At 46.9% G+C, this 27274-nt stretch overlaps 10 protein-coding genes across 10 annotated transcripts; 4 read left to right on the forward strand and 6 right to left on the reverse strand.

Moving 5' to 3' along the window:
* Window positions 1–951: 951 nt before the first annotated feature.
* Window positions 952–1707, reverse strand: N7533_010860 (class I SAM-dependent methyltransferase; the record flags this gene model as incomplete). The annotated part of the gene is made up of 1 exon (XM_057107510.1): window positions 952–1707. The coding sequence occupies one exon, from the start codon at window positions 1705–1707 to the stop codon at window positions 952–954; it is 756 nt and encodes a 251-aa protein (XP_056954888.1).
* A 540-nt stretch (window positions 1708–2247) lies between these two features.
* Window positions 2248–3294, forward strand: N7533_010861 (glycoside hydrolase family 16 protein; the record flags this gene model as incomplete). Its single annotated transcript, XM_057107511.1, has 1 exon — window positions 2248–3294. One exon carries the CDS (start codon window positions 2248–2250, stop codon window positions 3292–3294), a length of 1047 nt encoding a protein of 348 aa, XP_056954889.1.
* A 263-nt stretch (window positions 3295–3557) lies between these two features.
* On the reverse strand, window positions 3558–5058 carry N7533_010862 (pepsin-like aspartic protease; the record flags this gene model as incomplete). Its single annotated transcript, XM_057107512.1, has 3 exons — window positions 3558–3938; window positions 4003–4318; window positions 4379–5058. The coding sequence occupies 3 exons, from the start codon at window positions 5056–5058 to the stop codon at window positions 3558–3560; spliced, it is 1377 nt and encodes a 458-aa protein (XP_056954890.1).
* A 1705-nt stretch (window positions 5059–6763) lies between these two features.
* On the reverse strand, window positions 6764–7108 carry N7533_010863 (uncharacterized protein; the record flags this gene model as incomplete). The annotated part of the gene is made up of 1 exon (XM_057107513.1): window positions 6764–7108. One exon carries the CDS (start codon window positions 7106–7108, stop codon window positions 6764–6766), a length of 345 nt encoding a protein of 114 aa, XP_056954891.1.
* A 2179-nt stretch (window positions 7109–9287) lies between these two features.
* N7533_010864 (uncharacterized protein) lies at window positions 9288–9737 on the forward strand (the record flags this gene model as incomplete). The annotated part of the gene is made up of 2 exons (XM_057107514.1): window positions 9288–9323; window positions 9486–9737. 2 exons carry the CDS (start codon window positions 9288–9290, stop codon window positions 9735–9737), a joined length of 288 nt encoding a protein of 95 aa, XP_056954892.1.
* A 1175-nt stretch (window positions 9738–10912) lies between these two features.
* N7533_010865 (uncharacterized protein) lies at window positions 10913–15391 on the reverse strand (the record flags this gene model as incomplete). The annotated part of the gene is made up of 4 exons (XM_057107515.1): window positions 10913–11503; window positions 11535–13439; window positions 13507–14189; window positions 14248–15391. 4 exons carry the CDS (start codon window positions 15389–15391, stop codon window positions 10913–10915), a joined length of 4323 nt encoding a protein of 1440 aa, XP_056954893.1.
* Window positions 15392–16598: 1207 nt separating this feature from the next.
* Window positions 16599–17491, reverse strand: N7533_010866 (Zn(II)2Cys6 transcription factor domain-containing protein; the record flags this gene model as incomplete). Its single annotated transcript, XM_057107516.1, has 3 exons — window positions 16599–17181; window positions 17257–17357; window positions 17411–17491. 3 exons carry the CDS (start codon window positions 17489–17491, stop codon window positions 16599–16601), a joined length of 765 nt encoding a protein of 254 aa, XP_056954894.1.
* Window positions 17492–19403: 1912 nt separating this feature from the next.
* Window positions 19404–21038, forward strand: N7533_010867 (glycoside hydrolase family 43 protein; the record flags this gene model as incomplete). The annotated part of the gene is made up of 1 exon (XM_057107517.1): window positions 19404–21038. The coding sequence occupies one exon, from the start codon at window positions 19404–19406 to the stop codon at window positions 21036–21038; it is 1635 nt and encodes a 544-aa protein (XP_056954895.1).
* A 610-nt stretch (window positions 21039–21648) lies between these two features.
* Window positions 21649–22749, forward strand: N7533_010868 (LLM class flavin-dependent oxidoreductase; the record flags this gene model as incomplete). Its single annotated transcript, XM_057107518.1, has 1 exon — window positions 21649–22749. One exon carries the CDS (start codon window positions 21649–21651, stop codon window positions 22747–22749), a length of 1101 nt encoding a protein of 366 aa, XP_056954896.1.
* A 236-nt stretch (window positions 22750–22985) lies between these two features.
* Window positions 22986–24978, reverse strand: N7533_010869 (uncharacterized protein; the record flags this gene model as incomplete). The annotated part of the gene is made up of 5 exons (XM_057107519.1): window positions 22986–23533; window positions 23585–24135; window positions 24192–24409; window positions 24464–24576; window positions 24726–24978. The coding sequence occupies 5 exons, from the start codon at window positions 24976–24978 to the stop codon at window positions 22986–22988; spliced, it is 1683 nt and encodes a 560-aa protein (XP_056954897.1).
* Between the last annotated feature and the right edge of the window lie 2296 nt (window positions 24979–27274).

Here is a 27274-nt window from a genome sequence, read left to right on the forward strand (position 1 = left end):
ATCTCGCCGTATAAGAACGCTATTTTGACATCCGTTTGTTCGATCTCGAGATCCAGAGTAGCGGCAATTGCGAACAGGGCTCTGTAGCTCATCGGTTTGACCAATGTCTGATCATAATCGACACCTTCTTCCTGTCACTTATTCCTATATATTCTAATACTTATAGGTAAAAGCACATAATACGGTATCTATCTACCTCTTGTCTAGCTTCTTTTATATTTTGTCTAGGAGTATCTTCAGTTAAGTAACGAGGCAAAAAAGAATTCGGGAATAGCAGACTAGACTTACACCCTCGGGCTTTGATTATCTACCATCACGCATCGCAGTAGGTATTCTCACCGCTCTTTCCCTATTCTCACCCGCTCTCACCCCGTTCTTACCTCTCTCACCCCGGTCTCTAGAATTCTCACCTATATCACCCACACTCACCCAAACGCAGAAACTGACGCTAATTTAAGGACCAGGGCTCTTTAGTTATTGACTGCGTTTAGTTTATGGCTTAAGTACGGCTGAGCGGATGGGGAGCCCTGTTCTCCACACCCTATGGTCGGATTAAGCTAGAAAGGGAAAATATCCGAAAGAATTCATTTTATTGACGGCAATAGAGCGAACGCGTCGCGCAACTTGGGCAATTAGCGTGAGATAGTCGCTACTCCTATGACGCTTTTCAAAGCAAATACAGTCCAAATTGCTCCCCAATCAGCTTCAAGTTCCGAAGAAGTTCTCATGGAAGCGCTACAGTCAGTAGAACAAAGTAAGGTCATCCTTACTTCGCAAATGAAAAATCCGGAATCGGTGCATCTGCGATGGACGTCAAGATAATTCTGTATTCTAGAACGCTTTAAATTTAAACAAATCTCAAAAATAGAAATTTGGATAATAGTTTACACGGTATAAAATTCTGTCTTCTGTAGTATTCTTTCGAAATATTTTAAAAAAAAGTCGTTGAACTCATTCTACATCATCCGAGTCTCCATCCACCTGGCATCCACCTAGGCATCGATTCATCCAAGTCCCTTCCAAGGTCGATATTACTTTTTTTTTCCAAACATGCACCGGTCTAGCAAACCCCTCCTCGTCTCTCTCAACGTCCATTATCCTCTCGAATCCCTCAGCTTTCAACTCATTGTCGAACGGTGGCCTGATCTGGATTGTTCTATACATCTCTCTCAATTCTTTGTTTCTCTTTGAAGCTCTCGCATAATTGCTCATAGGCTGCGGCTCAACAACGAGATAACCCCCTTCATTCAGAATGCTCCGTATGTGCGCAAATAATTTCAACATCGCAGAGTCTCCGTTATTCAGATGTATCCATTTGGTCACAGAAAGCAGTAAAACAACGTCGAACTTGCCCACCGCAGTACCGGTATACATGGGCGTATTCACGAAGTCAAAGTGCTCAAATGTGCACGGCCCATCTGGGTACGCCGCCTTCGCTTGCTCGATCAGCCACGGGTCTATATCGACGCCCACTGAAGCGGAGGCGCCGCAATACGCCATCACTTCATGGGTCAGTTTTCCTGCGTTACAGCCGAGGTCTATGACTCGCGCATCGCGGAGGATATCTGATGGAAGAATTGAAAGACGCTCGTCCGGAACGGTGGGCGCTCGGAATTTGGAGTAATATTGATGGTAGTTGCCATGACGTGCGGCGAGGTGTGTCGCTTTGAAGCGCTCAGCGTTGGAGAGTTCACTCGCTTCCGCCATATTTGGAGATGGTGCGAGCACAGAGGCCTATATTGGGAAAGAGGTATTGACCAAATCGAAACAAAATTGCACAATTCCGTGTTCAAAGTTCTGTTCAAGTTTCCGAACAGTATATATGCCATATATAATTCAGAGTTAATTTTGAAGCTCTTCAAGTTGAAATTTTGTGATCAACACCCGAATTTGTACGGTTTGCATACTATTGATACCTGAGGCAGAAACTCCGTAGGCAACCAGTGGCCCAGCTGACGGTCAGATTATCACTGATTATGCCGGGGCTGACGTATAATATCCATTCAGGCTTTGTATGATCTACAAGTCAATACTTACTTGTGGTAGAGCCCAGTAAGAAATTTCCATATCGCCAGTGACTGTTCATATTTAATAGTCAAATAAACCCCATAAGATGAACTCAACTTCCAAGTTATCATGTGATGTGATAGATATGAGTGGGGCTGTCGTTTATCGATCTCCTTCGCTAGACCATAACAAGAACCTTAAACATCCATACATCCATACCGGAACCGCATTCTACCCAACATGCCTTTCAGACAGACGCTTCAGGGTATCATTGACAAGGCAGACAAGACCTGGGGCGAAATAACCAATCAAACCCCTCAGCAGGCGCCATCGTACAACAATCCTCCCCCACCGCCTATTCCAACCTCCAGCAAGCCACAACAAGCTTATCAGGGACAGTCCTGGCAGCCCCAGATCTACTGGCGACCCAATCTGCATCCTCAAGTACCAGTGTCCGCTAACTTTGGCCACGAACAAGGTCAACATGGATGGGGCAACAATGAGGCGCAGAACTATGTCGACAGCCCACACAACTCATTCCACTCAACCCAAGGCGATGCGGTGATCGTGCGAGCATTGATCAACCACGGGCATCCCGACCCCGCACAGAAGTTTACCAGCGCCCGACTGACGAGCCATCAGACTCTCAGCCGACCGCGGGGTTGCCTCTCGGCCAGAATTATGGCGCCCGTCGCCCGGGGTATTTGGCCCGCCTTTTGGCTGCTGCCTAAAGACCCCTTCAAGTGGCCCGAAGATGGCGAAATTGACATAATGGAAGCGTGGAACGGCGATGCCGTCAACCACACTTGTCTGCACTGGGGTCACTTCAACGGCGACGACTGGAATAAGCATCGCGTCCTCGAAACTCCTATCCCTAATATTACCTCGCCGGTCGGGGTGAAGTACGATTTCATCTGGGACGAAGACGAATCAACAGGCAGGGGGCGCTTGGTTTGGTTGATTGACGGGATGCCCATTATGAGGGCCGAGAAGCCACCTGGCACGAGAAATATGAGCGAGTTCAGAATTCTCCTCAACATCGCCGTCGGAGGCAATGTCTGCCAGGGAAATATGCCTAGTGACGGATACTATGATACAGTGGTCCGCGAGTTGGCCATGTGGGATGCACCGCCTGGGGGTTGGCAAGAATTTGAACGGGCTTGGGGGGGCTTCCAAAGATGGCAATACCATGTGAGGAACGGAGGAAGATCTATCTACCTTGCAAGGCAAATCAACTATACCTATATCCGAGCCCTCTGGGTCTTACAAGATACGATAAGATACTAAGAGAGATGATATAATGCAAACTGAAACTTTTTTTTAAAAAAAAAAAAACATATCAGGCGATGGTGCTATATTCTTGCTTCTGATGGTGAAGTAGTACTGCTAATAATTAGTAGGTGCCCAGGTGTTCATGACATTTTGATTGCAAACGAGCTTCAACCTTGGAACCTTGGGACCTTAGAACTTGGAACCCGAAAAGTAGTACTACCTAGATCCATAACCCCAAGCCAATCACCCGGGCCCGACTTCTCAGATCTAAACAATACTCATAGAATATTGTTAGACTCGTAGTCCATATTTGGGGCAAATCGCATCTCGGCAGCACCGACGTCAAAAACAGCGACGACGTTCTTCAAGAATGTATCGCCAAGAATATAAGTCTGCTGATGAGGATCGGCGCCCCCGGCCGTGATCTGAGTTTGGCAGAGAATATTTCCATCATCATCTTGTCCACGTAGAGCGATCATGTCAAGTGGACTGATTCCGAAGCTAGTGCCGTTTATAGTGATTGAGTGAGCCGGAGCAATGGCACCACAGTCAACAGAGAATGTTCCATCATCCTGCATAACGGCTGGGGGCCTAAATGCATCATTAACTGCCTTGGCAGTGGCATTTGGGTACCTGTTATAAGTTGTGCCAGAGTCGACCTAGCAGGCGGAATTCGTCAGTCTATTTCCTGGATTTAGAGTCCATCACTGGTTTGTGACTCACAATGTATTGGTTCTTCTTACCACCGGAGTTGGCAACGATCTTGCCGTCCACAGTGATATCGTTGATGTTAATTGTGTAAAACTTCAAACCCTGATCGGATCCTTCGATATTTGTGATTAATATGTCGGTGCTAGTCCAAGACTCCTCGAAGTCAATCGGGGGAAGGCCGCCAAGAGTCAAGTAACCCCCATCGCCGGACACATTGCGAGATATTGCTAGACTAAAATATGAATCCACCAGACCTTGCTTGTACATCGTCGTGAAGATGGGGTCGTAGATGTGCTTTTCGTTAGAGACGTTAGAGGTGGCGCCGGTTCTGTGAGACTTGTGTGTTAGGATGTTTCTTGGATAGTTTTAGAATTGGGGCAATGCATACATTTCAGGATATGATAGCCCGACGAGTCCAGAAGTAATATTTTCACCACTCCAAGCAGCCTTGTCCATAATACCGACTTTTTGGTTGACTGTGACACCGGCTAGAGTGACACTTTCGTTGCCAGTGTATCCTGAACCCGACTCGCCGTCACCATAAATAACATGAAATTCTTCCCCAGGGATTTTCTTGAAGGTACTGCTGGGCTTATATAACTGTGGACCAAATCCACAATTGCTTGTTGGTACCCTATCATAGGTATTTTCGTCATAGCACATGAAACCAGCCTGGGGTACCCAAGTATCACTCGAACCAGTATCGACAACTACCTCGAATGTCTGGTTACCAAAGACCATGGATGTGGCATATTCCGACCCCATCTGCAGAGCCTTTAGGGTACCCGTACCGGAGGTTTGGCTCCTTTTATTTAAGTGGTGACCAGCGCTGCGAGTGTTCGGTCTCTTCAACATGCGCTTTTTCAATCGCACGGTATGCGGAGAAGACTTAGAAGGGGCGTGTGAAGAAGCAAAGACAACAGGTTTATGGGTCTTAAGATAAAGGCCATTATTTCGGGTCTGTAACGCCTTACTTGCCGGAAAAATGGGATGATAATTTTCAAGGGGAGCCGCAACAGAAGTTAAGGCCAGAATGAAGATAATCGCGAGACCAATGTTGCCAAGCATATTGAAAGGTGAAATTGAAATGAATAAAAAATATGGGATGCGAAAACGAGACAAAAAGTAAGCTGACGACCGTAGCAAGAGATGGCTTAAGTATCCTTTCTCTTAATAAAAATAGCAATTATATTGCAGCCTTCTCTCGGAGCCTTGTCCTTGGTTAGGGCGACCTAGTCCTACCGTGACCATCTTCAGGATTATGCGTGGACAACAGCAGTCCACATAGCCCACTTGAATACGGATTATGGGCGATGCATACATTTAAGCCTCTTCTGCGTTTCAAACAGGTCGTGTTATGTAACACGTTTTGCTATTGAAAAGCTGGCGAGAAAATTAGCTGCAAGTGGCAGCCTTGGGGGGCGGTGTTGAAAACCTTGTCTCGATGGAGGCTTACAATTGGACACGGCCTAATTTTACTTCAAATTGGCGCGGTGAGAGATGACTCTCAGTGGTCAAGACAAGACCTTGGTCTGAATTCAAATGCTAATATTACTATCATTGGTAGAGTTATCATCCGCTGCTAGGGATGAAATAGATTTCGACCGCGGGAAAAGGCAAAGAAAATCGAGCACTGTTCTCGACTTCAAGATTCAATCACTTCTAATAATGGAAAAAAATATTAGGATTAGAATGGATACTTTGGTACCGAGAGATTTCGGGTAGATTGATTTTGAATAATTAAGAGGTCGAGGCAATAGTCTCGTTTCATCCTCGCAACTTGGGACCTTAGGCATCGGCAGACAAAGCTATTGGAAAGTTGAAAACAGGTCATTAGTGTATCTGCAAAAGCAAATGAGATTTTTTAAGAATGAGTATAAATAGTGAAAAATAATTTCGGACGCTCATGGATGGCTTCAATATACGTATCAACAGTATGCTCGCACAAATCATAAAACCTTCACCGAGTGTCACCGAAAGGCTTTTGGTAAGATGATACTTGTTGTCCAACTTGAAGCAAAGGCACTTCATCCTTGTACCTACAACCCACTGACACTAGATAGCATATCCCGGAGATGACCTGGATCATCACGCACCTGGGCAGTTAGACCAGTTCAAGTAAGGCTGAGACATACTGTCAGATTGAAATACTCAACCTTGGAAGGAACTACTAGAGCATTATCAGAAAGTAAAGATCTCTTGGTTAATTTCTATGATCAAGGAATCATTTACAGCCCTAGAGTGACACTCCAAAAGATATTAGTATCTTCCTAAAAATTTGAAGGGGAGAAAAGAAAACAAGAACCTTGAAACTTGAAGTCAATGGCCAGTTCGATGAGTCGTCATCGCCCAGGTCCACGGATTGACTGTGTTAACTTCCTTGGATTTTCTCACATAATTCCTATCTTTGGCATAGTAACAAGTTATTTATCTTCCGTCTCACCAGAAGAGCCAGTGTCGTCTCCTGGGATGTGCGGTACATTCTGCCGGGACGAACACGAATTTTGAAAGAAATTCTGACCGGATTAATGATCTGTTTGCAATAAAAAGAACATGCCAATAAATGATGTTCGAGAATCTAGTTCTAGAACGAAGATGTTGATTTGAATTTGTCTGCATTCATTATGAAATTCTTGACGCCTTACTATGCTGACATGTTTAGTCTGGAAATTGCTCGTCATGACCTAGGGTGGCCGAACGAATAGAATGAAGGAGGAGGCCCGCAAGTCCTACTACCAGTATTTTGAACGGGATATTGAGCTAACTATTATCTTCAGAGGTAGCGAAATGTCTCACGAAGCCGATTTATTGTCATCTGACGGGTTTGGTCCTGCAGCTCCTGGAGCCTGCGCTCATGGCGGTCCTTCTGTTCTATGAGCCGCCCCTCCTCACGTCGAAATCTTTGGATAGCCTCGTCATAACGTCTCATTCGTGCTTGGTGGGCCCGTTCCTCGGCGATGCATTGATCGAGACTCTGCTGTAATTGAGCGCGGGCACTGGCATTGCCGTCACCATTCGGGTTAGCTAGGCCATGTCGGGTAGGGCGCGAAGGAGAGCGAGCGCGAGCTGCAAGATCTTGGGTATTGGTATTGAATCTACCGGGCAGGCGGTTATTCATGTCCTCATGATCACGATATTGGCGAGCTTCAGTTTGCGATTCCCGTCGTTGGGTCCGGGGGCGACGTTGGGGCGGTTCACCCGCCTGGTCTGAAACGTTTCGTCTTGGAAAACGATACTCAGCGGCTGAGAAATTTTCATGACAAATAGGGTTTGCACTTTCACTTTGTGGCTACCGGCTTTCCAGGTTTGAATGTAATTCGACTGGATTTGCACCGAGGTCCTTGATTGTACAAGTGACAATTTGCGCATTGTGGGACGCCCTCGTAATCCACCGCGACGCATTTGTTGAAGACGCCCTCACCCTCCCTGCAATTCATACATCCGTGTTCCAGTGCCTTTCCAGATATCTGCATTTGAGCGGCCTCAATACTTCGGGTCGAGAAACCGAGATCCATGTTTACATCGTATGCGTCCCATTCGTGATTTTCGATTTCGTGGAAGATTAGCTCACGGATCACTGGCAGAGGGCTCAGAAGCCGTAGAAAGTCGGACTTGAGAATCTTTCTGACACGAGAGCCTTCCCAGGTCAATTTCTATAGCAAACTCTTGATTCGCTCGGCCCAGCCTTTGAGTTGAGGATTGAGATGGAGACTGTTACCGGTGATCGGCATGGGGATGGAGCCATCGTGCCCGTGCTGGAGGCAACCCAGGCTTTTTCCACGGCTTTGAAAAATAAGGTCAATCGAGAGATTGTCTGGCAATGAACGGGTGAAAGGTACTTACGCCGTCATCTTGGCACTGAATGTGATTTGATTCGTGATGTGGAAATCTTTAGCCTCTGTAAATGGCCGACACTTGTGAAAAATCTCGTGAGTTGGCATTCACGGGGGAGTAAGGAAATTAAAAGAGAGAGACAGAGAGAGACAGACAGAGAGAGAGAGAGAGAGAGAGAAGAAAAAAGTGGCGGAACCTCAGAGGGGAGGAAAAGTGGTGAATGTTCGACGTTGCTGCCTCAACCTCCCCAGGAGACCGAACACTCCAACATCTTTCCTTCCCTTTGCCCCTTTACTCTCTTCCCTAATAGCCATTTCGCTCTAATGAAAAGACTTGGGCATTCCGATATCACGGGTAAGTGAACCCCCCCCCCCAAAATGGGCTACACACACTGACATACTTCCGACAGAACCAGGGATCATGAACCAAATCAATGGCCCCAAGACAGACGCTGACCAAGCTGTACGCACTACCATCCGCGATAGACGAGATCCCAGACGGAAGACAGCTTCTTGTATATCGGCACGGCCAACTAGTCGAACACAATTTCATTGCAAACGCGGAGAAGGCTTGTTTGTGAGGTGTGTCATCGCAGCTCGTATCAGGGGGGGATTGTTCGAACTGTCATTTCGATCAGCGGTCGGGTCGCTGCAGCATGCTATGAGCCGAGGGAAACCTGACACCTGATGATGTGGCGGGAGGCCAGATCGAAATCAGTCCACTGAATTATAGAGGGTTGTCGGAACATCTGCGTATTACACATAGCATGCCATCCCCCATTAGACCTTAGGGGTGTCCACTACCACAACTCCCATTATACCTATATTGTTTGCTAGTAGTAGTATATTCCAAGACTCACTGACTGATGGGCATTTGTTGGCACCTGTGTCCACGGATGTATTTCATTGCTGCTCTTTGTCCTTGTTCTTATTTTCATGAAATACTACTACTACCATTCATCTCTGTTCTAACCGGGTGACACTCCTCCGGCTATCCAACACTACTAGTATATAGCTACCTGTATCTCGCAAATATGAGCGCTATCTTAGAGCCCTCCGGGAGTCCCAACCCTAATAATACAAGATGCCTGGCTATATAGATTACTACTTTGGCGAGTATATCCTTTCCTAAGGTTAGGTGGAAGCAGCAGTGACCCACTATTCCCACTATTCAAGGCAGCCCGAGGTTCCCGAGGTCTACGAGTCCCCGTATCCCGATTTACGGTGCCTTCCAACCTATCAAGTTCAAAGACTAGTCAAGACACTTCAAGTTAACTACTGCCTACCTCATGGTAGTGATTATATCCACCCGTTCTTCATCAACCCTTGAAGGCCTTTATCCATGCCAACCTCCTCCAGGGCTCTTTACCTACTTATCTCCAGTGTTCTTTCTCCTCGCATCCAAACCCACACCAAACCCTTGAGGCCACCCCAACCATATTTCACGGCAAGGAAAATACCAAGATGGAAATTGCGGCGCTGGCCGACCCTTATGCGACTGTGAGAGCATAGCGCGTGCTCGCACAGGAGCTCACAAAAGAGAGAACTGCGAAACGACAGGCAGAGACCCGAATCAAGCTTTTGCGAAAGGAAGTTGAAAAGACTGAAACATATGTGTACCTGCTGGAGCTAGATTCAAAGCGAATTCGATAAAGAATCGAGGCTGACCTCGAAAACCTCTGCGAATGGAGTGAGGAATCACAGCGTGTCCTGGAAGAGGTGAATTCTTGCCTACAAACTGTGCACCGACGTGAGCTGGCATCGCTGCGTATGCGCGAAAAAGTCATCATTGGCCGAACAAGACTTCAAGAGCTGGAGTATGGATGGCAGTTCCAGCGAGAGCGCTGTGCCGCGAGAATATCCAAACTAGACAACATGGTTCAAAAACTTCGTCAGGGTCGAGCCGCCGCATAACGGGCTGGAGAAATTACTCCAACTCGCACATACACGCGCTTCGCGCGCTCCAATCTCTCGAAGCAATTTAGAGATGATCCTTATTTCGGACATAGAGCCTTGCATCAAGCAGCGGGTAAACTATTCGTAGGGATCAATATGGCCGGATCTTTCGTGGGACTGCTTTTCCTTTTTCGTTTCCGTCATCCATGCTTTAGCATTTACGTTCGCGTTCGCGTTTTGATGTTTCATTTCAACTTTTCTGTTGCGTTTTTCTGATTCTACTTGAAGTCCAATGGCATTTACGTGGCGCGAGATTTTGTGGATGTCTTCTTCCCCTTCTCTCTCTTTGACTTAATGGCCCGACTTTTGATTTTCATACAAGTTCGTTTCTCTTTCTTTGATGTTCAATCTCTTGCTCAATTCTATCTTACAGAGGCTCGTATGTTTCTCATAATGACAGGACAGCTCTGGTGAATATGGTATTGTACCAGATTACAAGTACTAATTGCATCACCACTTCGCTATTTGGAGGAATCTCTGTAATAATTAGTCAATGTCATTCCTCTTGATCCGTGCTTGATATCATTCATCTTGATCTCTTTGAACTGTAAATTGAGCGAATAATGTCAGAGGACGAGCCTGGCTAGGGGAAGGATACTCTGCTCCTAGTGGGTGTTGTCTAACAAATTTATTTCAAGAGCGGATTGGCTGTCAGACACAGATAACCACAACATATAGCACGCAGAGAGCTTCATTTAGGAATTGGAATCGCGGGAACTTTCGTGCAGGGAGCTTGAGTTTTTCTGTTCTTTTGCTTTCGGCTCCAATTCCTCGGTTTCATTTTAGCTGATTTAATCAAGACTCACTGGCTAAGAATCTGAATGAATATTATAATGATGTCAGTTTATAGTATACTGTAAGTTTTCAAAATAGTGAACGGCCGGTAGTCACCAGTCCCGTTGATGTTTGAATTGACTTTTCTTTCAAAATTTTCTTCTTGATTATTCAACTCCTGGTACTCCAAATAAACATGCGAATTATATCAAACGAACTCGCTTCCCTCCCTGCTCTTCAACATATGCTGCTAGTAGCACAAGTAAAGCTCTATACCTCCACCTTGCCGGGCTCGGAAGCTCCGCAGTGCTTTACAGCCTTCCCAATTGAAACTTGAACATGCACAGATCATCTCTACCTCACTCTGCCTTTTTGGATGCCTTCGTCCGCAGCTTCATGAGCCCAAAGACAAGGGCATACCCACTGATGGCAAAGATCACCGAGATTCCAATATCTCTCCAACCATAGTAATAGTGATTGATGTTCAGGGTAGACAGGAAATCACTTCCGTCCGTATATTCGCACACCTTGCAGGCGGCAGTGGCATTCGGATTTACCAAGTTGATTCTCCAGCCATCACCAGCGATATAATCGGAAAGATACTCAGCGCATGTCCCATTGGTCGGATCGAACACGGCGAACTCCTCCTCGTTGCAAGTAACCTTCGCGCCCCAGAGACCAAAGGTCAACATTCCGGAGACGACATAGTTGAACGGGTTCAGATAATACATCCAGTACTTCCAGAACACGTTGAGCTGGGTGTAAGGAACGAATACACCGCAGAAAAGAACCAGGATACTGATGATAAGAGGGTTGACAAGGGCTGCGAACGTCGGATTAGGCGCATACGCGGCGACGAATTGTCCAATACCGGTGTAGATGAACTCGTAAATCAACATCATGAAAAAGGTCGCGCCGGATCGGTTAGAGTCGCGGGGGGAGTCGCCAGACTGGGTAGTACCAGCAGGCGAAGTAGAGAACGGCGCAGATGCAGAGGTAGGGGAATTCCGACACAATCAGACCTGTCACGAAGGCAACCCAGGAGTACATCTTTGATTTCTTTTCACGGGCGTCGTATATATCACGTCGTTGGATGAAGAGTGGTTGAAGCTGGTTGATGACACCCGGGGCAACGAAAACGAAGTTGAAAATCGTGAACATTTTAAGATTGAGGGCTGTCACGCTGGGGCCCGGTCGCCAAAATGAGAACCCGTTCAAGAGCGCGGAAATGATGTGGAGGGAAAATTTGTTATTCACGTAGTTGGTGTTTCGGAAGAGCGCGACGTTCATGCGACTGGTAACGATTTTGACTTGTTCCCATAGAGGCATAGAGAATTCATAGCCGTCGGACACTGTTCCGGGTGGCTTATTTGCGGCGTCATCGACCATTTTGTCTAATTCCGTGATCATTGCGTTTTGTTCGGGGGATTCGAGCCAGATTTGATGCCAGTCCTTGTCCTTGACGGCGTCGATGCCACCAGTGACCACATCGATCATGAATTCAGCAGGATTGGCTTCTGTAGGGCATTCGGCGCCGTATTGGCCAAAATAATGCTTGATCGTGGCCGCATTATCGCCAATATCCCCGAAATAGACCGTTTTGCCGCCGCGTGCAAGGAGAAGCAGAGTGTCAAACTGGGCAAAGAGTTGTGCAGAAGGCTGATGGATGGTCACAAGAACGGCTTGACCAACATCAGCAAGCTTTCTGAGGAAGCGAACAGTATTGTAAGCCGATTGACCGTCCAATCCAGATGTAGGTTCGTCCAAAAAGATGAGAATGCTAGGCTTTGAAACCAATTCCACTCCGATAGTAACGCGCTTTCTTTGTTCAACACTGAGTCCATTGCCAATGCTTCCGATCAGAGTATCAGCGAGATCATGGAGCTCGAGAAGATCAATAATAGTCTCGACATATCGGAGCTTTTCTTCCTTGGGAGTGTCGCGAGATTGACGCAGTAAAGCAGAAAATTGCAAGGCCTCTCTCACGGTCGCATATGGTTCGTGAACATCTAATTGCTCGCAATAACCTGCCATGCGTTGAAATGACACTGGTAAAGGTCTGCCATCGACGAGAATAGAGCCCTTGATTGTACCCTCCGTTTTGCGTTGGGCGAGCACGTCGAGAAGAGTGGTTTTTCCTGCGCCTGAGGAACCCATGAGAGCACCGAGCATGCCAGGCTTCACCCATCCATTGATGTTATCCAGCAGGACACGATCTCCGGTGGGTGTTTTGACGGTGTAGGTGAGATTTCTCCAGGTGAAGATTGACGTGTTTCGAACCAGATTTTCGTCATCGACTTCGACAGGCTCATCTGTGGTCGTACGGGGAGTGGTCTTTTCCGCACCTTGTGCTTCCTCGTCGTTGTGGGCTTGGTGCTTTTTCAGACTCTCGCGGGGAATGAGAAGAGAAGCCCCAGAGCTGGCACCTCCCTTCCAGAAGCAGGTGAAAAGGACGGTGAGGACTGCAAAGAATCCCCACCAACCCCAGAGAACGCCAAAGTTTCGCCACATCTGTGAGGCGTGATAGTGCAAGGATCCGAGATATTGATCACCAGTCACAAAGTCGGCGCCTTGAGTGGCACCATTCACACCAGTGCAAGCCCTGTTCCCCGATCCGACATTTTCGTAGCCAGGACCACTCGGGATCAGATTTTGGCCAACGCAGTCAATATGACGATCGTGAAATTCGTTGGACATGGCGGCTTGGAATGCATAGGCGAATGGATTGGTGTAGTACAGCTCGACAAACCAGTTCTTGATCTTCGGCTTCGGAATCATATAACCGGCGTACATGACGATACCCTTGACTGCAGTTCCGGAGATCTTGGAAGCGGCTTCAAAGGTGCTGAACGCGGCACCAATGCATCTGAACAAAGCAGTGATAACCTATTAATCCATCATTAGCTTTGGGATTCAGATGAATGCATGTTGAAGGCGTGATATGCACACTCACCAATGTTGTCGTGAAAAGGATAGCCCAGAAGGTAAAGAACGCAGCCGCGGTGTGCTTAAGTCCTACCATCCAATAAATCACTACCGAGAAGATTGTACATTGGAACAGAAGTACCGGAAAGTCTGCGGTAATCTGGGCCAAGCAAAAAGCAGCCGGATGATGCATCGCAAATCCCTTGTGCTTGATGAGAATCGGTCGACCTTTGAAGGACTCGGTGACTTCAGACATGGCAACAATGCAGTTGTATAAAAGTGAAAAAAATATAGCGCCTCCCTTGGTGAAGAGACCAGCCGATGTCTCCGGGGAATTATAGAAACAAGATCCAGCGATCAATGCCATGACACAGGACAAAATCTGCTTGATGAGGAAAGTCGATTTCTCACCCCACAGAATCTGGTATTGCCGTCGAGTGCAATGAATGAGTTGAGCCCAAAAGCTGGTTGTAAGTTTGCTGCCCTTGGGTAAATGGTTGGACTTTTCCCAAGCGACAGACTCTTTAAATGCTTCTGTCCGCTGCACGGCAATATCGCTATCAGGGTAGTCATATGAAGAAATCTCGTTCTTATAAGTTGCAGAGTTTTTGTACTCGGTCAAGATAGCATCTGCCGATCGAGGAAATCGGTTTTCCCAACCTGCCTTCACTTTTCGCTCGGTCGGGACAGTCACACCAGTGAGGAAGTCACCTGAAAAAGTAATTAGCATTAATTTCCAAGGGGGCCCTGGAAGACTTGTAAATCTTACCAATATTTGCTCCGTCGGTATACATTAGACCCAGATCTTCCATGAATGGCTTTGCTCCTGCCGCAGGGCCGTAGTAAATTTGCTTTCCTTCATCCAACACAAGCACTTTGTCGAACAAATTATAAATCGCGTTTCCGGCTTGATAGAGGGTGACGATAGTAGAAAGACCCAGGACATCGGTCATAGCGCGAAGAGCCTTTGCCCATTCCAGCGCCGTACTAGCATCCAAGCCGCGTGTGCTATTATCCCAGGAATACACCGAGGCATTCGTGGCCAGGCACTCAATAATCGAAACTCGTTTCCTCTCGCCACCCGATACTCCGCGGACGAACTCGTTGCCCACTTTTGTATCGGCTGTATGGGAAATCCCCATGGACTCCAGGAGGAACTCCATGGACTCAGCATTATAATCTTCTTTCTTAGCACCTTCCGGTAAATGGAAAGGGACCTTCAATCGTGTGGCGAAATCCATGGTCTGGCCGACAGTTAAACGGGGGTAAAAGAGCTCTTCCTCTGTATTCATAACGATTTGTCCGTGGTAGTTAAGTGCTTCTTCGGATGTCATATTTCCAAATCGCACATCACCTTTGATGCTATGATATCCTTCCCGACGGTTGGCAAGCATCTTAAGAAGCGTAGTGCATCCTGAGCCAGGTCTTCCAAGCACAAGAAGCATTTCACCCGGCTTGATACAGCCATGGCTATCAGACAAGATTGATTTCAGTGGTGGTTTCCGGCGGAAGTCTTTGACGAGTTGAGGAACGTTGAATTGGGAAAGCATGTTCTCCTTAACCGCTGCTTCAGCAGCTAAAACCTCAACAGAGAGGTTTTTCCAAGTAACTCCAAGCTCTCGGCGTTTGAATCCAGCTGCTTCATCACGTTGGGCGTTGCGAACTACACGGTGTGTCATATGCCATTCCTTGTTCTTTGCGGGTGCCGGGGTGGTAGGTGTTTGAGGGAGCGTCAGAGTCTCATGGCTCTTCCAATACTCCTCATCTTGCGGCTTGTCGGCGGTGAGGTTCGCAGAGGGCTCAGTTGTATGGAGAGTCTCAGAGCTGCTGGCTTCGCGGAGGTTGATCTGAGGCACAGGGAGGGTGTCGTGATTTTCCCATCCAGATGGATGGGAATCTTTCTCAGACGACATTTTAAATTTTTTTTCTAGGGTAATGATAGAATCTTTTGGTTGACCGGTCGAAAAGGATTTTGATTAAACCATTATAACTGGGATCTTCTCGATTTATATGATTCACGACTTTGCCGGAAGCCGGACTTTGATTGCGTATTTTCCTTCTAGAACATCGCTATGGTGGAGTAAACCACAAAATACACAGACCATACGTATTATCGCTCGTTTATTGCCCAGGTGGGTACAATGCGCCATTCAGCCCTTATCCAAGCAAGCAATATACCCCTGAGCGGTTAATAGTATTCCGGCTGTCGACAGTACCATGGCTTCTAGACGCTATGAATAGATTTATGAACACAAGTAGAGACGCTGGCCAATTGAATTTTGATCATTCGCACGAGACTGTATTATGAAAATATCTCGTTGTATGTTTCTAGCCAATAAAAAGCTTCATTTGATGATCAGAAGTTTTGGTCTGCGTGCCGATTGGCAGATCCGATATCAGGGACGCGGGAGTAGCGGCACGGAATCGACGCCGAATAGTCGGCCCCTTGGTAACTCTCGGCGGCACTTGGTCGATCCCGATCTACCCGGTGGTTCCCACTGGCAGCTGTCAGCCACACCACCGCAGCATATTACCTGATTGGGTCAGATGAGATAAGGTAATTGCCAGAATGGACAATGCGGGATTTATTTCAGATGTATCCAGTGCGGGTCGTGCTAATCAAGTATTCGCATTATGGACCCTTGCTCTTTCACGGCCGCCTGTTCGATCAAAGCTCTTCAGACAAATAATCCTGACCTCGGCACGTTGCTACGATTATCTATATCCTCGGTTCCACGGCCGTATCATATTTCCGGTTTGGGAATGGTTCTAGAATACTCTATATACGAGACTTGAAGGCTCGTTTCACCCCTAAGGTGCTGTGTGGCAATCTCACGTGGAGGGGTACAAACAATATTGGACTAGTCAATGGCCGCTGTTTTCAAGAAAGCTTTTCATTTAACCTTCAGCTTGAAGTAACCTAAATTTTCTCTGATGGTGGGAAGGAACAAATTGTAACCATCTCACATTGCTTACCCAACTGGGCACATTGCCTCCAACATGTTCAATAAGTCAATCAGAGAAGAAACATGTAGTAGATTCAGGAGCTATCGTACAATAATATAATTTCATAAAAGTACCGGCGACTGGCATATCGCATCACTGGTTAATATTCAGAGCCTAGATCAAAGTGATTTCCGTTGCATTCCCGTCGGTGAATACTTCCAGGTTTTCGTAAAGAAATGGATCATCAAAGAGCAAATTTGGATTCTTCGCTGCTATCATCATTTCCATGTCATCAAACAATCCGAAGTCTTCTGTAGGCCACCGTTGTGGATTCTGGGATCCCCATGGATCAAAGATTTCAGTCCTCTGCGGCTCGAAATGTGAGCTCCTTAGCATATTTTCAGGATGAAATATCTGAATATCCAAGGGACTTTCGTTTGACGTCGTTGGTGTAGGAGGTATTGTCTGCTGAGAAAGGTCTGCCCATGATGGTTGGATGGAGGGCGTGGCTAAAGCTGATTCTCTGGATCTCCTTTCACACTCATGTTGGAGCGTAATATTGAGTTCTCTCTGAGGCATCTCAGGCTTCTTATTTAAAGCCCCGAGCTGGGTAACCATATCATGGGTAAGAGGAAAACCATTCGGCTCAAGCTTCAAAGGCTCTCCCGGCCAGCCCTGGCCTTGGACGGCTCGGTGATAAAGTTCCCGGAGGCCATTTACGAGCCAACTCTGTTGCTCTTCTAACATCTCTGCATATCTGTATATATTGTTTCATTAGCTCAAATTTGCCCCTTCTTCTTCCAACCTTGGAGTGAGATTCCACTTGACTCACCCTTTGGGATACGATTTCTCATGGATCTTCTTTCTTTGTCCAAATATACAGGTGGCATTATCCGCTTGACAGCGCAAACAAGGGTCGAGACCGTCACACTTCTATCGTCAATATACTACCTCCTCTATGTGCTGGCGTAGTACGATCGGCTTACCTTGGATTTCTTTAAGCGACAACGGTCACATGCCTTGCACACGCGTTTCCTCCCTCCTTCGTGTTGTGGATTGTCAGACATTTGGTGAATCGTCACAAGCTTCGTATTCGAGATAAACAGAGGCCACTGGTACGTGTTTGAAATTTGCCAGAGAAGAGTAGTTATCTTTGATTTGTGACGTCGAATTTTGGAGGCTAAAAACTCAACAATTGACCGTCAGGACGAGAAATTGTGTGATCAAAAAGAGCATTTATTTCAATGGATTGTGATGCGTCCCATCGGTTGCCCATATACCACCCATTCAGTAGTTAGTTAGACTCCTTTTTTGTTTAAATCATAACCAAATTTTACTCTGAATCATAAGGTCTAGACCGAATCATGGCTTCCTATTTGCGCTCTGGCGGTTAGGATGCCGATTTTCCGTTCCGGTCCGTCTAAGTGGAGACAAGGCAAATCGGCACGTCCTCATGAGCTCTCGGCACAACAATGCCGATCTTGGAATGCTCCAGAGACGAGGCCAGATAATTCATTACTGATCTGAGCTTGAAAGTATTTCAAACAGAAAAGCGCGGCCTTTGAAAGTGTCTCGGATATTCTCTGCTTTCTGCTTTATTCAACCACACTTCGTTAGCAACCAAAGGTGACATAAGGGTTCACCTAGAAACATGATAATATTCAACTGGAATGCGAATTCAACTCATTTTTCCCCGTCTCGTGAGAAAGGTGTCTTGAACATATGTGCTATCAGTCGGGCTAGGACGGACCAAACCCGTAGTAAATTCAAGTTTCCAGTTTCGAAGAAGCTAACGAGTATTTAAATTCCAGAAATAACTAGAAGAAGGAAAACCATTTGAAAGTAAGGAAACCTGAAAGCAATTTGGAATTTAAAGCTAGTGTCTGCTCTATCCTGGAGTTCGTGAGTTTTCAAGTTGCGGTACACCGGTTGACATCCTACAGCGCTCCGTGACCGCAATCGACACTGCAACTAATTTTCGCTAAGGCGGGAGCGTCCTATGGAGTTTAAGCACCTCCGAGTCCCAGCCCTGACAATCGGCAATTACAAAGCTGTTTGGAACACAATAGTCCATGTCCAATTTTTTATAGAGATCACTGGTAGTTTTGGAACGCTATCACCCTGGTAGCCACGCTGGCTCGAATGTATTTACGGATCGCCCGAAATCCTCCTAGTAACATCTAAACCTGAAAGTGCTGGACCTCGTGATCTGAGCTTGCCTAGGTATTAGTGCGCAAGTGCTATCTGCCTACCTAGGGTACAACTAATATAAGTAACGACTCACCACCGAGTCGGCCGCTCCACCTGGGCAATACGTATAATAAATATGATAAATTACAACTTTATACCTAGGTATCTCAACAACTATTATATTTAAGATTACATCTTATTAGTGAAGAGAGCTTATGTTCCAATTTGTAATTTGAAATGATGTTTGGTTGCTGAGATAATTGAAGTTGTAATTTGTCATATTTCTATGTGTTCTTGAAGCGGCCGACTCGGTGGTGAAACACGTTACTACCGAACTAATTCCAATATTCTCATCATTGGCAGATGCCTCCGAGTTCCAGTCAGGGTGGAAGAAGCTATAACTATACCAAGGTATCTAGTCGAGTACCTAGGTCGTACTCCGAACTTGAACTTTGAAATAGTACCCGCAAACAGCTCAAATTTATTGTGTTTGAGCCGAATGTTGCTCATTTCTATTTGCAATTAAACATAGAATGGCCTTTTGGCATGCTGATTAAACCCCAGGATGGGTTATCAGCAATGCCGGGAATATTTTGATGTCTAGGCTATAGCCGGCTTTAAAGAACCACCTGGGCAACCCCGCAGCTCCGGCCAAGCCCTTAATTAGGCTAAATTCCGGGTTTAATCGACCCCACGTTGCTCTCATATAGCGATATAATTCCAGTTCTCATTCTAAAAGCCCCTACTTTTTATTTACTCAGATCCCTCTTCGCGTAACGTGCTCGGAAAATGCCACGTATCCGCAATCCCATCCTCCCGGGGTTTAACCCCGACCCCTCCGTCATCCGCGTCAACGATGACTACTACATCGCAACATCAACCTTTGAATGGTATCCCGGCGTACAAATCCACCACTCCAAGGATCTAGCGAACTGGGAACTCATCACACGCCCACTAACCCGAAAGAGCCAACTTGATATGCGCGGCGCTCCGGATAGCTGTGGCGTCTGGGCGCCGTGCCTTTCACACGACGATGAGAAGTTCTGGCTCGTTTTTACATATGTCACGAGAAAGGACGGATCGTTTAAAGACGCCCACAATTATATTGTTACGGCGCCAGAAATCACAGGACCCTGGTCTGATCCGATCCATGTGAATTCTTCCGGGTTTGACCCGTCTCTATTCCACGATGATGATGGAAAGAAATGGTTCGTGAATATGCTATGGGATCATCGGCGGCGACCACGCGCATTTGCCGGAATCGCGTTACAAGAATTTGACCCTGCCTTGGGGAAACTAGTCGGAGCGCGGAAGAATATCTTCAAGGGCAGCGAGCTCGATCTCGTCGAAGGTCCACATTTGTATAAGCGGAATGGATGGTATTATCTCCTCACGGCGGAAGGTGGAACTGGGTATGAACATGCCTGTACCCTTGTGCGGTCGAGGGAAATATGGGGGCCGTATGAGATGCATCCGCAGACGCATGTGCTTTCTTCGAAGGATACCGCTTTTGCGGCGCTGCAGAGGGCCGGTCATGGAGATTTGGTTGAAACAAGGGAAGGGAGAACTTATCTTGTGCATTTGATGGGGAGACCTGTGGGACAGAATCGTAGGTGTGTGCTTGGGCGCGAGACGTCGATTCAAGAGGTTGTTTGGGAGGAGGATGACTGGTTGTATGTCAAGGATGGGCCTATTCCGTCTTTATATGTCGATATGCCTGGTGATGGACAGGGGAAAGACGTCGACCTAAAATACTGGCAAGAGCAGGAATATAGATTTAACGATGGTGTTCTTCATAAGGATTTCCAGTGGCTGCGGACTCCTGAAACCAATCGAATCTTTTCTGTGGAGGATGGCGCTTTATCGCTTATTGGCCGCGAGTCGATTGGATCTTGGTTCGAACAGGCGTTGGTTGCACGACGCCAGACACATTTCTCATACGACGCTGAGACGGTGCTTGTTGATTACGCCCCTACTGATGAGCGACAATTCGCTGGCTTGGTTGCGTACTACTGCCGGTACAATTTCTTCTATCTTGCAGTAACAGCGGATGCGGACGGACAGCGAGAGATAAACATCCTTCGTTCTGAGGCGTCGTATCCCGAAGGTAAACTCGACCTCGGAGACGTCGAACCAGTCCGCATTCCCAACGTCGGGAAAGTTAGGCTAGCCCTAGGCATCCGCGGTGGTCTGGATTTACAATTTTACTATGCGGTTGGCAACGAGGAGCTGGCGAAGATTGGACCGGTCTTTGATGCTTCTATTCTGTCTGACGAGTGTGGAGGGCATCTGGCTCATGGCAGCTTTACTGGCGCTTTCGTTGGCATGGCATGCTCTGATGTGAACGGGGCTGCTTTGCCGGCACGCTTCGAACGATTCACGTATCGACCAGTGCAGAATGCCGCGGACAGGTATGACATCTGAATAATGCACTGAATGACAAGGCCATCTGCCGAGGAAGGAAGCATTATTCCAAGACTCTCGGCTAGTATGCAATATAGTATTCGAGAGTGCCCAGGTGCAGTGAGCTGATTCCAATCGATGGGCATAGAAATTGTCAGCCAGAAGGCCTCAAGTACTGAAGTATCCACAGGTACTAGGCATCGGAGCATATGATGCTTGCAAGGAAGGCTACATGAAATTTTGTTTTTGCATAATTCTTTTTACTGAAATTGAAAATATCCGATCGGTTTCTCATTTGACGAAAACTATCCGGTGTTTCAAGCCCTGGAGTACGTACAAACAGCACGATGCGATTGCGCAATTAAGATATATCTCACGCCTTATGAGAATAGTAGTTCTATCCCTGCGTGTGCAAAGACCATAAGCATCACGCCAAAGTGGAACGATTGTTCATGGAAATGGATTGGTAATCCCGATTTGCGTGATAAGACGCGATTTACTACGGGCTGGCGTCATCATCACTCGATCTATTCTCAAGGTTACTTGCTCAAGGTTATTTAATCCGCATGTTGCGACTTAGATTGGAGCTGCATGAAACATATTGAAATAAATACAATCAATTGCAACCATAATGCCGACCGAATTCATCAGCCTAACTTTCCCAAATGCATCGACGGAGCTGAAGCCGATCCCAAATGCCACCATTGACCCAGATTATCTGGTCAGATACGCTCGCTCATTAGATGACCATGAGTTTAACTACACCTTGGTGCCATATGATTCATCCTATTTTGACCCATTCACCGTTGGCGCCACAATTGCCTCTGTGACCAAAAACCTCAAGGTCATCATCGCGCTTCGCCCCAACACACTTTATCCAACAGTTGCCGCCAAGGCACTCGCGACACTTGATCAACTCAGCTCCGGCAGAGCTGTTGTTCATTTCATTGCCGGTGGAAGTGATGCCGAGCAAGCCAAGGAAGGTGACTTTCTAAACAAAGAAGAGCGATATGCCCGCTTGGAGGAGTATATTAAAATTCTCCGCCGGGCATGGGAATCCACCGATCCATTTGATTGGAACGGAAAGTATTATCAGTTCAAACAATTCAGCAACAAAGTAAAACCCGTGAATGGAACCATCCCAGTGTCAGTCGGTGGGTCCTCGGACGAAGCATACCGAATCGGCGGCTCCCTCGCGGATATTTTCGGTCTCTGGGGAGAACCACTCAAGGAGACAAAGGAGCAGATCGATCGGATTTACGCCGAGGCTGACAAGGCGGGACGCAATGAAAATGACCGACCTAGAATTTGGGTAACTTTCCGGCCTATCATAGCCGAAACAGAAGAGCTTGCTTGGGCTAAGGCTCACGCGACACTGGATGCACTGGATAAAAACCGAGCATTGGGTCAAGGAAAAGCGCCTCCTAATGCCCCACCACCACAAAATGTCGGATCCCAAAGACTGCTTGATATTGCCTCCCGAGGTGAGGTTCAAGACCGTGCCTTGTGGTATCCTACTGTGACGGCGACGAACGCGCGGGGAGCATCGACGGCCTTGGTTGGCTCTTACCAGACTATCATCGATTCAATTCTCGATTATGTTGATCTCGGAGCTGAACTAATTTCTATCCGTGGATATGACAACCTCAATGATGCCATCGATTATGGACGTTACATCCTGCCTGGCGTACGCAGCGTTCTGCAAGAGAGATCTAAAAACCCAGCGGCATAATTGAATTTTGATATTTACGCGAGAAATCTCAAGAGGAAAGACCACTTGGCTCCGGAAATTTTCATTAATATGATATCAGTTATCCCTTTTGATGATAGAATAAGAAGTGAATTTTTGGGGGTCTCCGGCCCTAGACAGGTCTCTTGTACTGAGTAAAGACATTTTAATATGCAGTAATATGGGGATCGCTATGCTGGATATTTTTTGAATCTCTTTTTTCCTGTAGCATATACCCATTACATGGTTTGCTTGCCACGCGTCTCAATGGGCAGGAAGATCATCGCGAGGAAGGCAGCCAGAATTAGAGCACCAGCAGCGTAAATCGGAGCGGAAGGAGTCGTACTAGCATAAATGCCGATAATTGGTGCCATGAGACCAGCAATGCGATTGAAGCAACTGGCAATGCCAGATCCAGTACCACGATTGGGAGCAGGGAAGACCTCGGGAGTATAAGCGTACAGAACGCCATACATCATCATCTGGAAGAAGGACTCCAAAGAAGAGCAGACAAGCTGGATGTTGGGATCCTTGGAAGCCGTGAAGCAGAAGAGCAAAACACCGGTGATCATGGTCGAGCCGGCCATCGTGCCCTTACGGCCAATGTAAGGGACGTCAACCAGATACCAAGCGCAGAGGGGACCTGGAATACCACAGACTGCAGTAATGGCGTAATTTCGGTAGGTGATGTAGTCGGAAGAGTTAGCACTCAAATATTGAGGCAGGAAGGCATTAAATAGGGTGTATCCCATTCCAATAGTGGTCCAACAAAACCAGATCAAGATAGCTAGCGAATATGTTAGTACTCTGTGATTTTGTGTAGCATATTCAAACATACTAGAGATGCCAAGTTTCTTGGTCGCGAAAAGAGGCTTGATCTGTTGAACAGAGAATCGCTCAAGCGACCTCTTGACGATTTCCACTCTGGACAAAGACTGCTTTTCAGTTTCCTCGGGGTATCCACCAATCTCATTGAGAATCTCTTCGGTGAGCCAGGTGGTAGTCCTGTTCTTGTGGGCAATGCCCTGAACTGCAGCGACAGCCTCATCCTGACGACCACGAGACACCAAGAATTTAGGTGACTCATAGAGGGTGAACAGGAAAAATCGGCACAGGAACATGCAGAAAGTGATGGCACCTAGGCTCAGAACAAGATATCTCCATCCCCAGTTGTTTTCCTTGTTGCAGTTGGCGACATCTGTGCAAGAGAAGTTGGGAATGAAGGCCCAGGCGAGCATACTAGAGATCAAAGTACCGACCGACCACCAAGTAGCAAGACCACTCAAAATGTTGGCAGAATTGGGAGGCAGGCATTCAAGGAAGACAGCAGCATCCACAGGCAAGTTGCCGCCGACGCCCAGACCCAGGCATGCGTAAAGGGCACAGACACTAGATTAGATATTAACAAAAGTCCCGTTGAGAAGAAGCCAGGATAAAAAACATACGCGACCCAACTATTACCACCGCCTGCAGCGAGACCAAATGTACCACAAATGAAAAGAGTACAATTGAAAGCCGGACGACGTCCAATGGCATCAGAGGCAATACCCCAAAATGAGGCACCAACAATCAAGCCAACAAATAGAGAGCAGGTAGCAAACCGAGAATAATTCTCAGAGACACCAAACTCATTAGACACGGGTGTCAAGGTGAGAGCAACACCCTGTGAAAAATTAGCCAACGGCGATATCGGGTGTTTCATATCATCACATCATACCTGCAACCAAAGATTGTCGGCGACCCAACCCATACCACAGAGGATGAACAAGCCCCATTGGTAACGGCCCATGCCGATGTCCTGGATAGCTCTGTTGATCACCATTGCTTTGCCTATAACGTTCCAGTCAGAGATACATATCCAGCATAACAAAAAGGTCGTGCTCCGGGTTGGTTTGTGAGTTCAGCAAGGCTGGCAATGGCGACGCCGATACTATGATCAACTCAGGGAGTAGTGAGGTTGAATTTTGAATTGAACATACGATCATAGACAGTGTTGTGACCCGAGGCGGAAATGCTGGAATCAATTTCCTCTCGGAGTGCTTCCAAAGTCAGTGTGCTACGCTTCTGAGGGCCGGCTGCGGAACCATTTTCCTGGCTGGAAGCCCGGTCGAGGCTGGTGTTGAAGCCATCGTCTTTAGTAGGCGCGGGGGCACTTTCGAGGGGCACCACGACTTCCGGGAACTCGCGACGCTCTCGGTTCTTGATGAGGTCTTTGAAGTTGAAATCTAACATTTTGGCTGGTTCGTCACTGTCGCAGTTGGAAATATGGTCAGATTGAGGCGCGTGGCAAAGTCAATATTGTTTGGCGCAATGGTGATGAGTCCGGGTCTGATGTTAAGAATTGGCGCTAGGGTAGATATGCAGGTGCAATGGCTGTCAAATTCCGAGTCGCAGGGTGAAACCGTAAATAAATAGATGCGCAATGGGTTAATCGACTAGCTCGAAGTTGTCGCAACGGGGTTTGAAAGATGGCTATTTTGGTGCTACTTTCGAAAGTTTCGGGGGATTGCCAGATTGTTGTGTATCAAGTTTCTTTGAAAGTTTGAAACTATCCAACGATAGGGGTCAAAATTTGCAGCCAGGTTGCTAGAGTCGGTGGGGTGTCGTGTACAGGGGCCAAACTCAGACTGATCTGATTTTGGAAGTGACTGATGATGATGAGATGGGAAGTGAAGGGTTAGGAGAGAAAATGTCGCCACAGCAAAAGCGGAGGTCTGCAACAATTTTGGCTTGACTCTGGGGTAAGGGGAGCACGGCAGGGGAAGAAGGCATGGGACACGAGGGATTATAAAGAAATAATGAAAATCTTTTCACTATGTCAAATTGCAAATTAGATAATGAGATGACAACCCCGGGGCCAAAGTTGCGTGTTGGCCAACCATGAGCCTCACCCGTGTGGCCCTATGGGTCAAGCCTCCTCATAAGCCCTCATAAGCCAGCATCAAGCCATGCCCGCCACGCCCGCGGCTGATCCACCTTTCCTATCCTCAATCGGCAGGCCGGTCGCATTCGCCCCATATTTCAGTTCCGCTTGTTGTTGAAAAGGCCAAGACGCGACGAGTAAGCGAGACTCGGACCAAGTAACTATGGGTCGATGAACCTGTTACATATGGCGGTGATTTCCGACCGTCCAATTCGCACACAGCCGGATTCGTTCCCGTTTTTTTTCTCGATTGCAACTCGCCGGTCTACCTTTCACCCGAGATCCACCGGTAGTTCATGTCGTACATGCCGAAAATTCTTTCAGCGGACGGCCAAAAAAAAAGAAAACAAAAAAGACCAATTAGTTATTTGTTGAAGTTGAGCGAGCTCTGCAGGGGCCACCATCAATGATGGTTAGGCACGGTCGCAGTGGTGCCTTAATATCCATTTATCTTAGAAAGGCGGCATCGGATCAATGGGCCGCGGGCTTTAAATTTCCAACTCCCGCTTCTGAGGTAAGATTGAGATATAAAATGCCCGTACCTAGGTACCTAGGTACTTTAGCTTGTCTCTAGATTCGCCTAAAAGATGGCCACGAGTCTAGTGTGGTTTCAAAGCGATATACAATTTCAAAGGTTTAAGAGTTCGGTGTATCATTGAGGTCAATTGTGGGCCAAGCTCGTATAGAAAATTTGAATATGGAGTGTGGCCGAGGAAATTGAGGATATCAGGGAAAGAGCGCACAGACAAACGGAAGCTAAGAATACTGAGTGGAATTAGTCGCAGGATCTAGTGCCAGTGCGTGCCAGTGAACGCCAAGAATTTTTTCAGAGAAAATCTTGGAATATGTTTCTGCCTCAGGCTCCAATGTCCTGCGAAGAATTCCCAGGACACGAGCTCGCAAATAATCAAATCGTGATGAGGGTTAGATTAGATATTTCTGCTTATTTTAATGAGAGCCCTGGAGAGACACGCAGTCTGTGAAGAAGTAGACTTCACCATTCGATCGCAGAGACAAAACCTAGTGCCACTACTGCCTACTACTAGGCATTACTACTAGTATTATCACGATACATGAATCGACTGCCCAGCCCGAGGCGGTCTTCTCTAAAGACCACACTACTACTCAGTACCTAGGTAGTATACTTCGTAAATTGTTTCAAAAGCGAACCCCTACTAGTAACCGAGGCCAGCCACCAGCTCTAATACACCATATTCAAAAAGTTGATAAATTGCAGCTTCACATCGCAACAACTAATTACTAGTACTTATAACTAACAAGTGGTGGTGGTAGTATACTAGTACTAGTATATTTGAAGTTGTCATTGTAGTATCCCCCAGGGCTCTTTAAAAGATATACTTAATAGCGTATACCTAAGTATTAGTACGTTAAGCTTTAAAGAAGTCATATCTTTAGGCCCCGGGGCTCGAATTAAAATAATTTATTGTGCCCTGGTGGTTGAGAAAATACAGTTACAACTTAATAGTACTACTAGTAGTATCTGATATAGTATTCTAGAGATGGCGGCTCGCTTCGAGATGTGAAAAACTTGCATGTTATAGATATAAAGTGCTACTACTAACAATGAAAGGGCAGGCCTGTCAG

The sequence above is a fragment of the Penicillium manginii genome (genome assembly GCF_028828005.1).
Source record: "Penicillium manginii strain IBT 31320 chromosome Unknown utg000008l:1.0-3226943.0:1.0-3228205.0, whole genome shotgun sequence".
Lineage (NCBI taxonomy): Eukaryota > Fungi > Ascomycota > Eurotiomycetes > Eurotiales > Aspergillaceae > Penicillium > Penicillium manginii.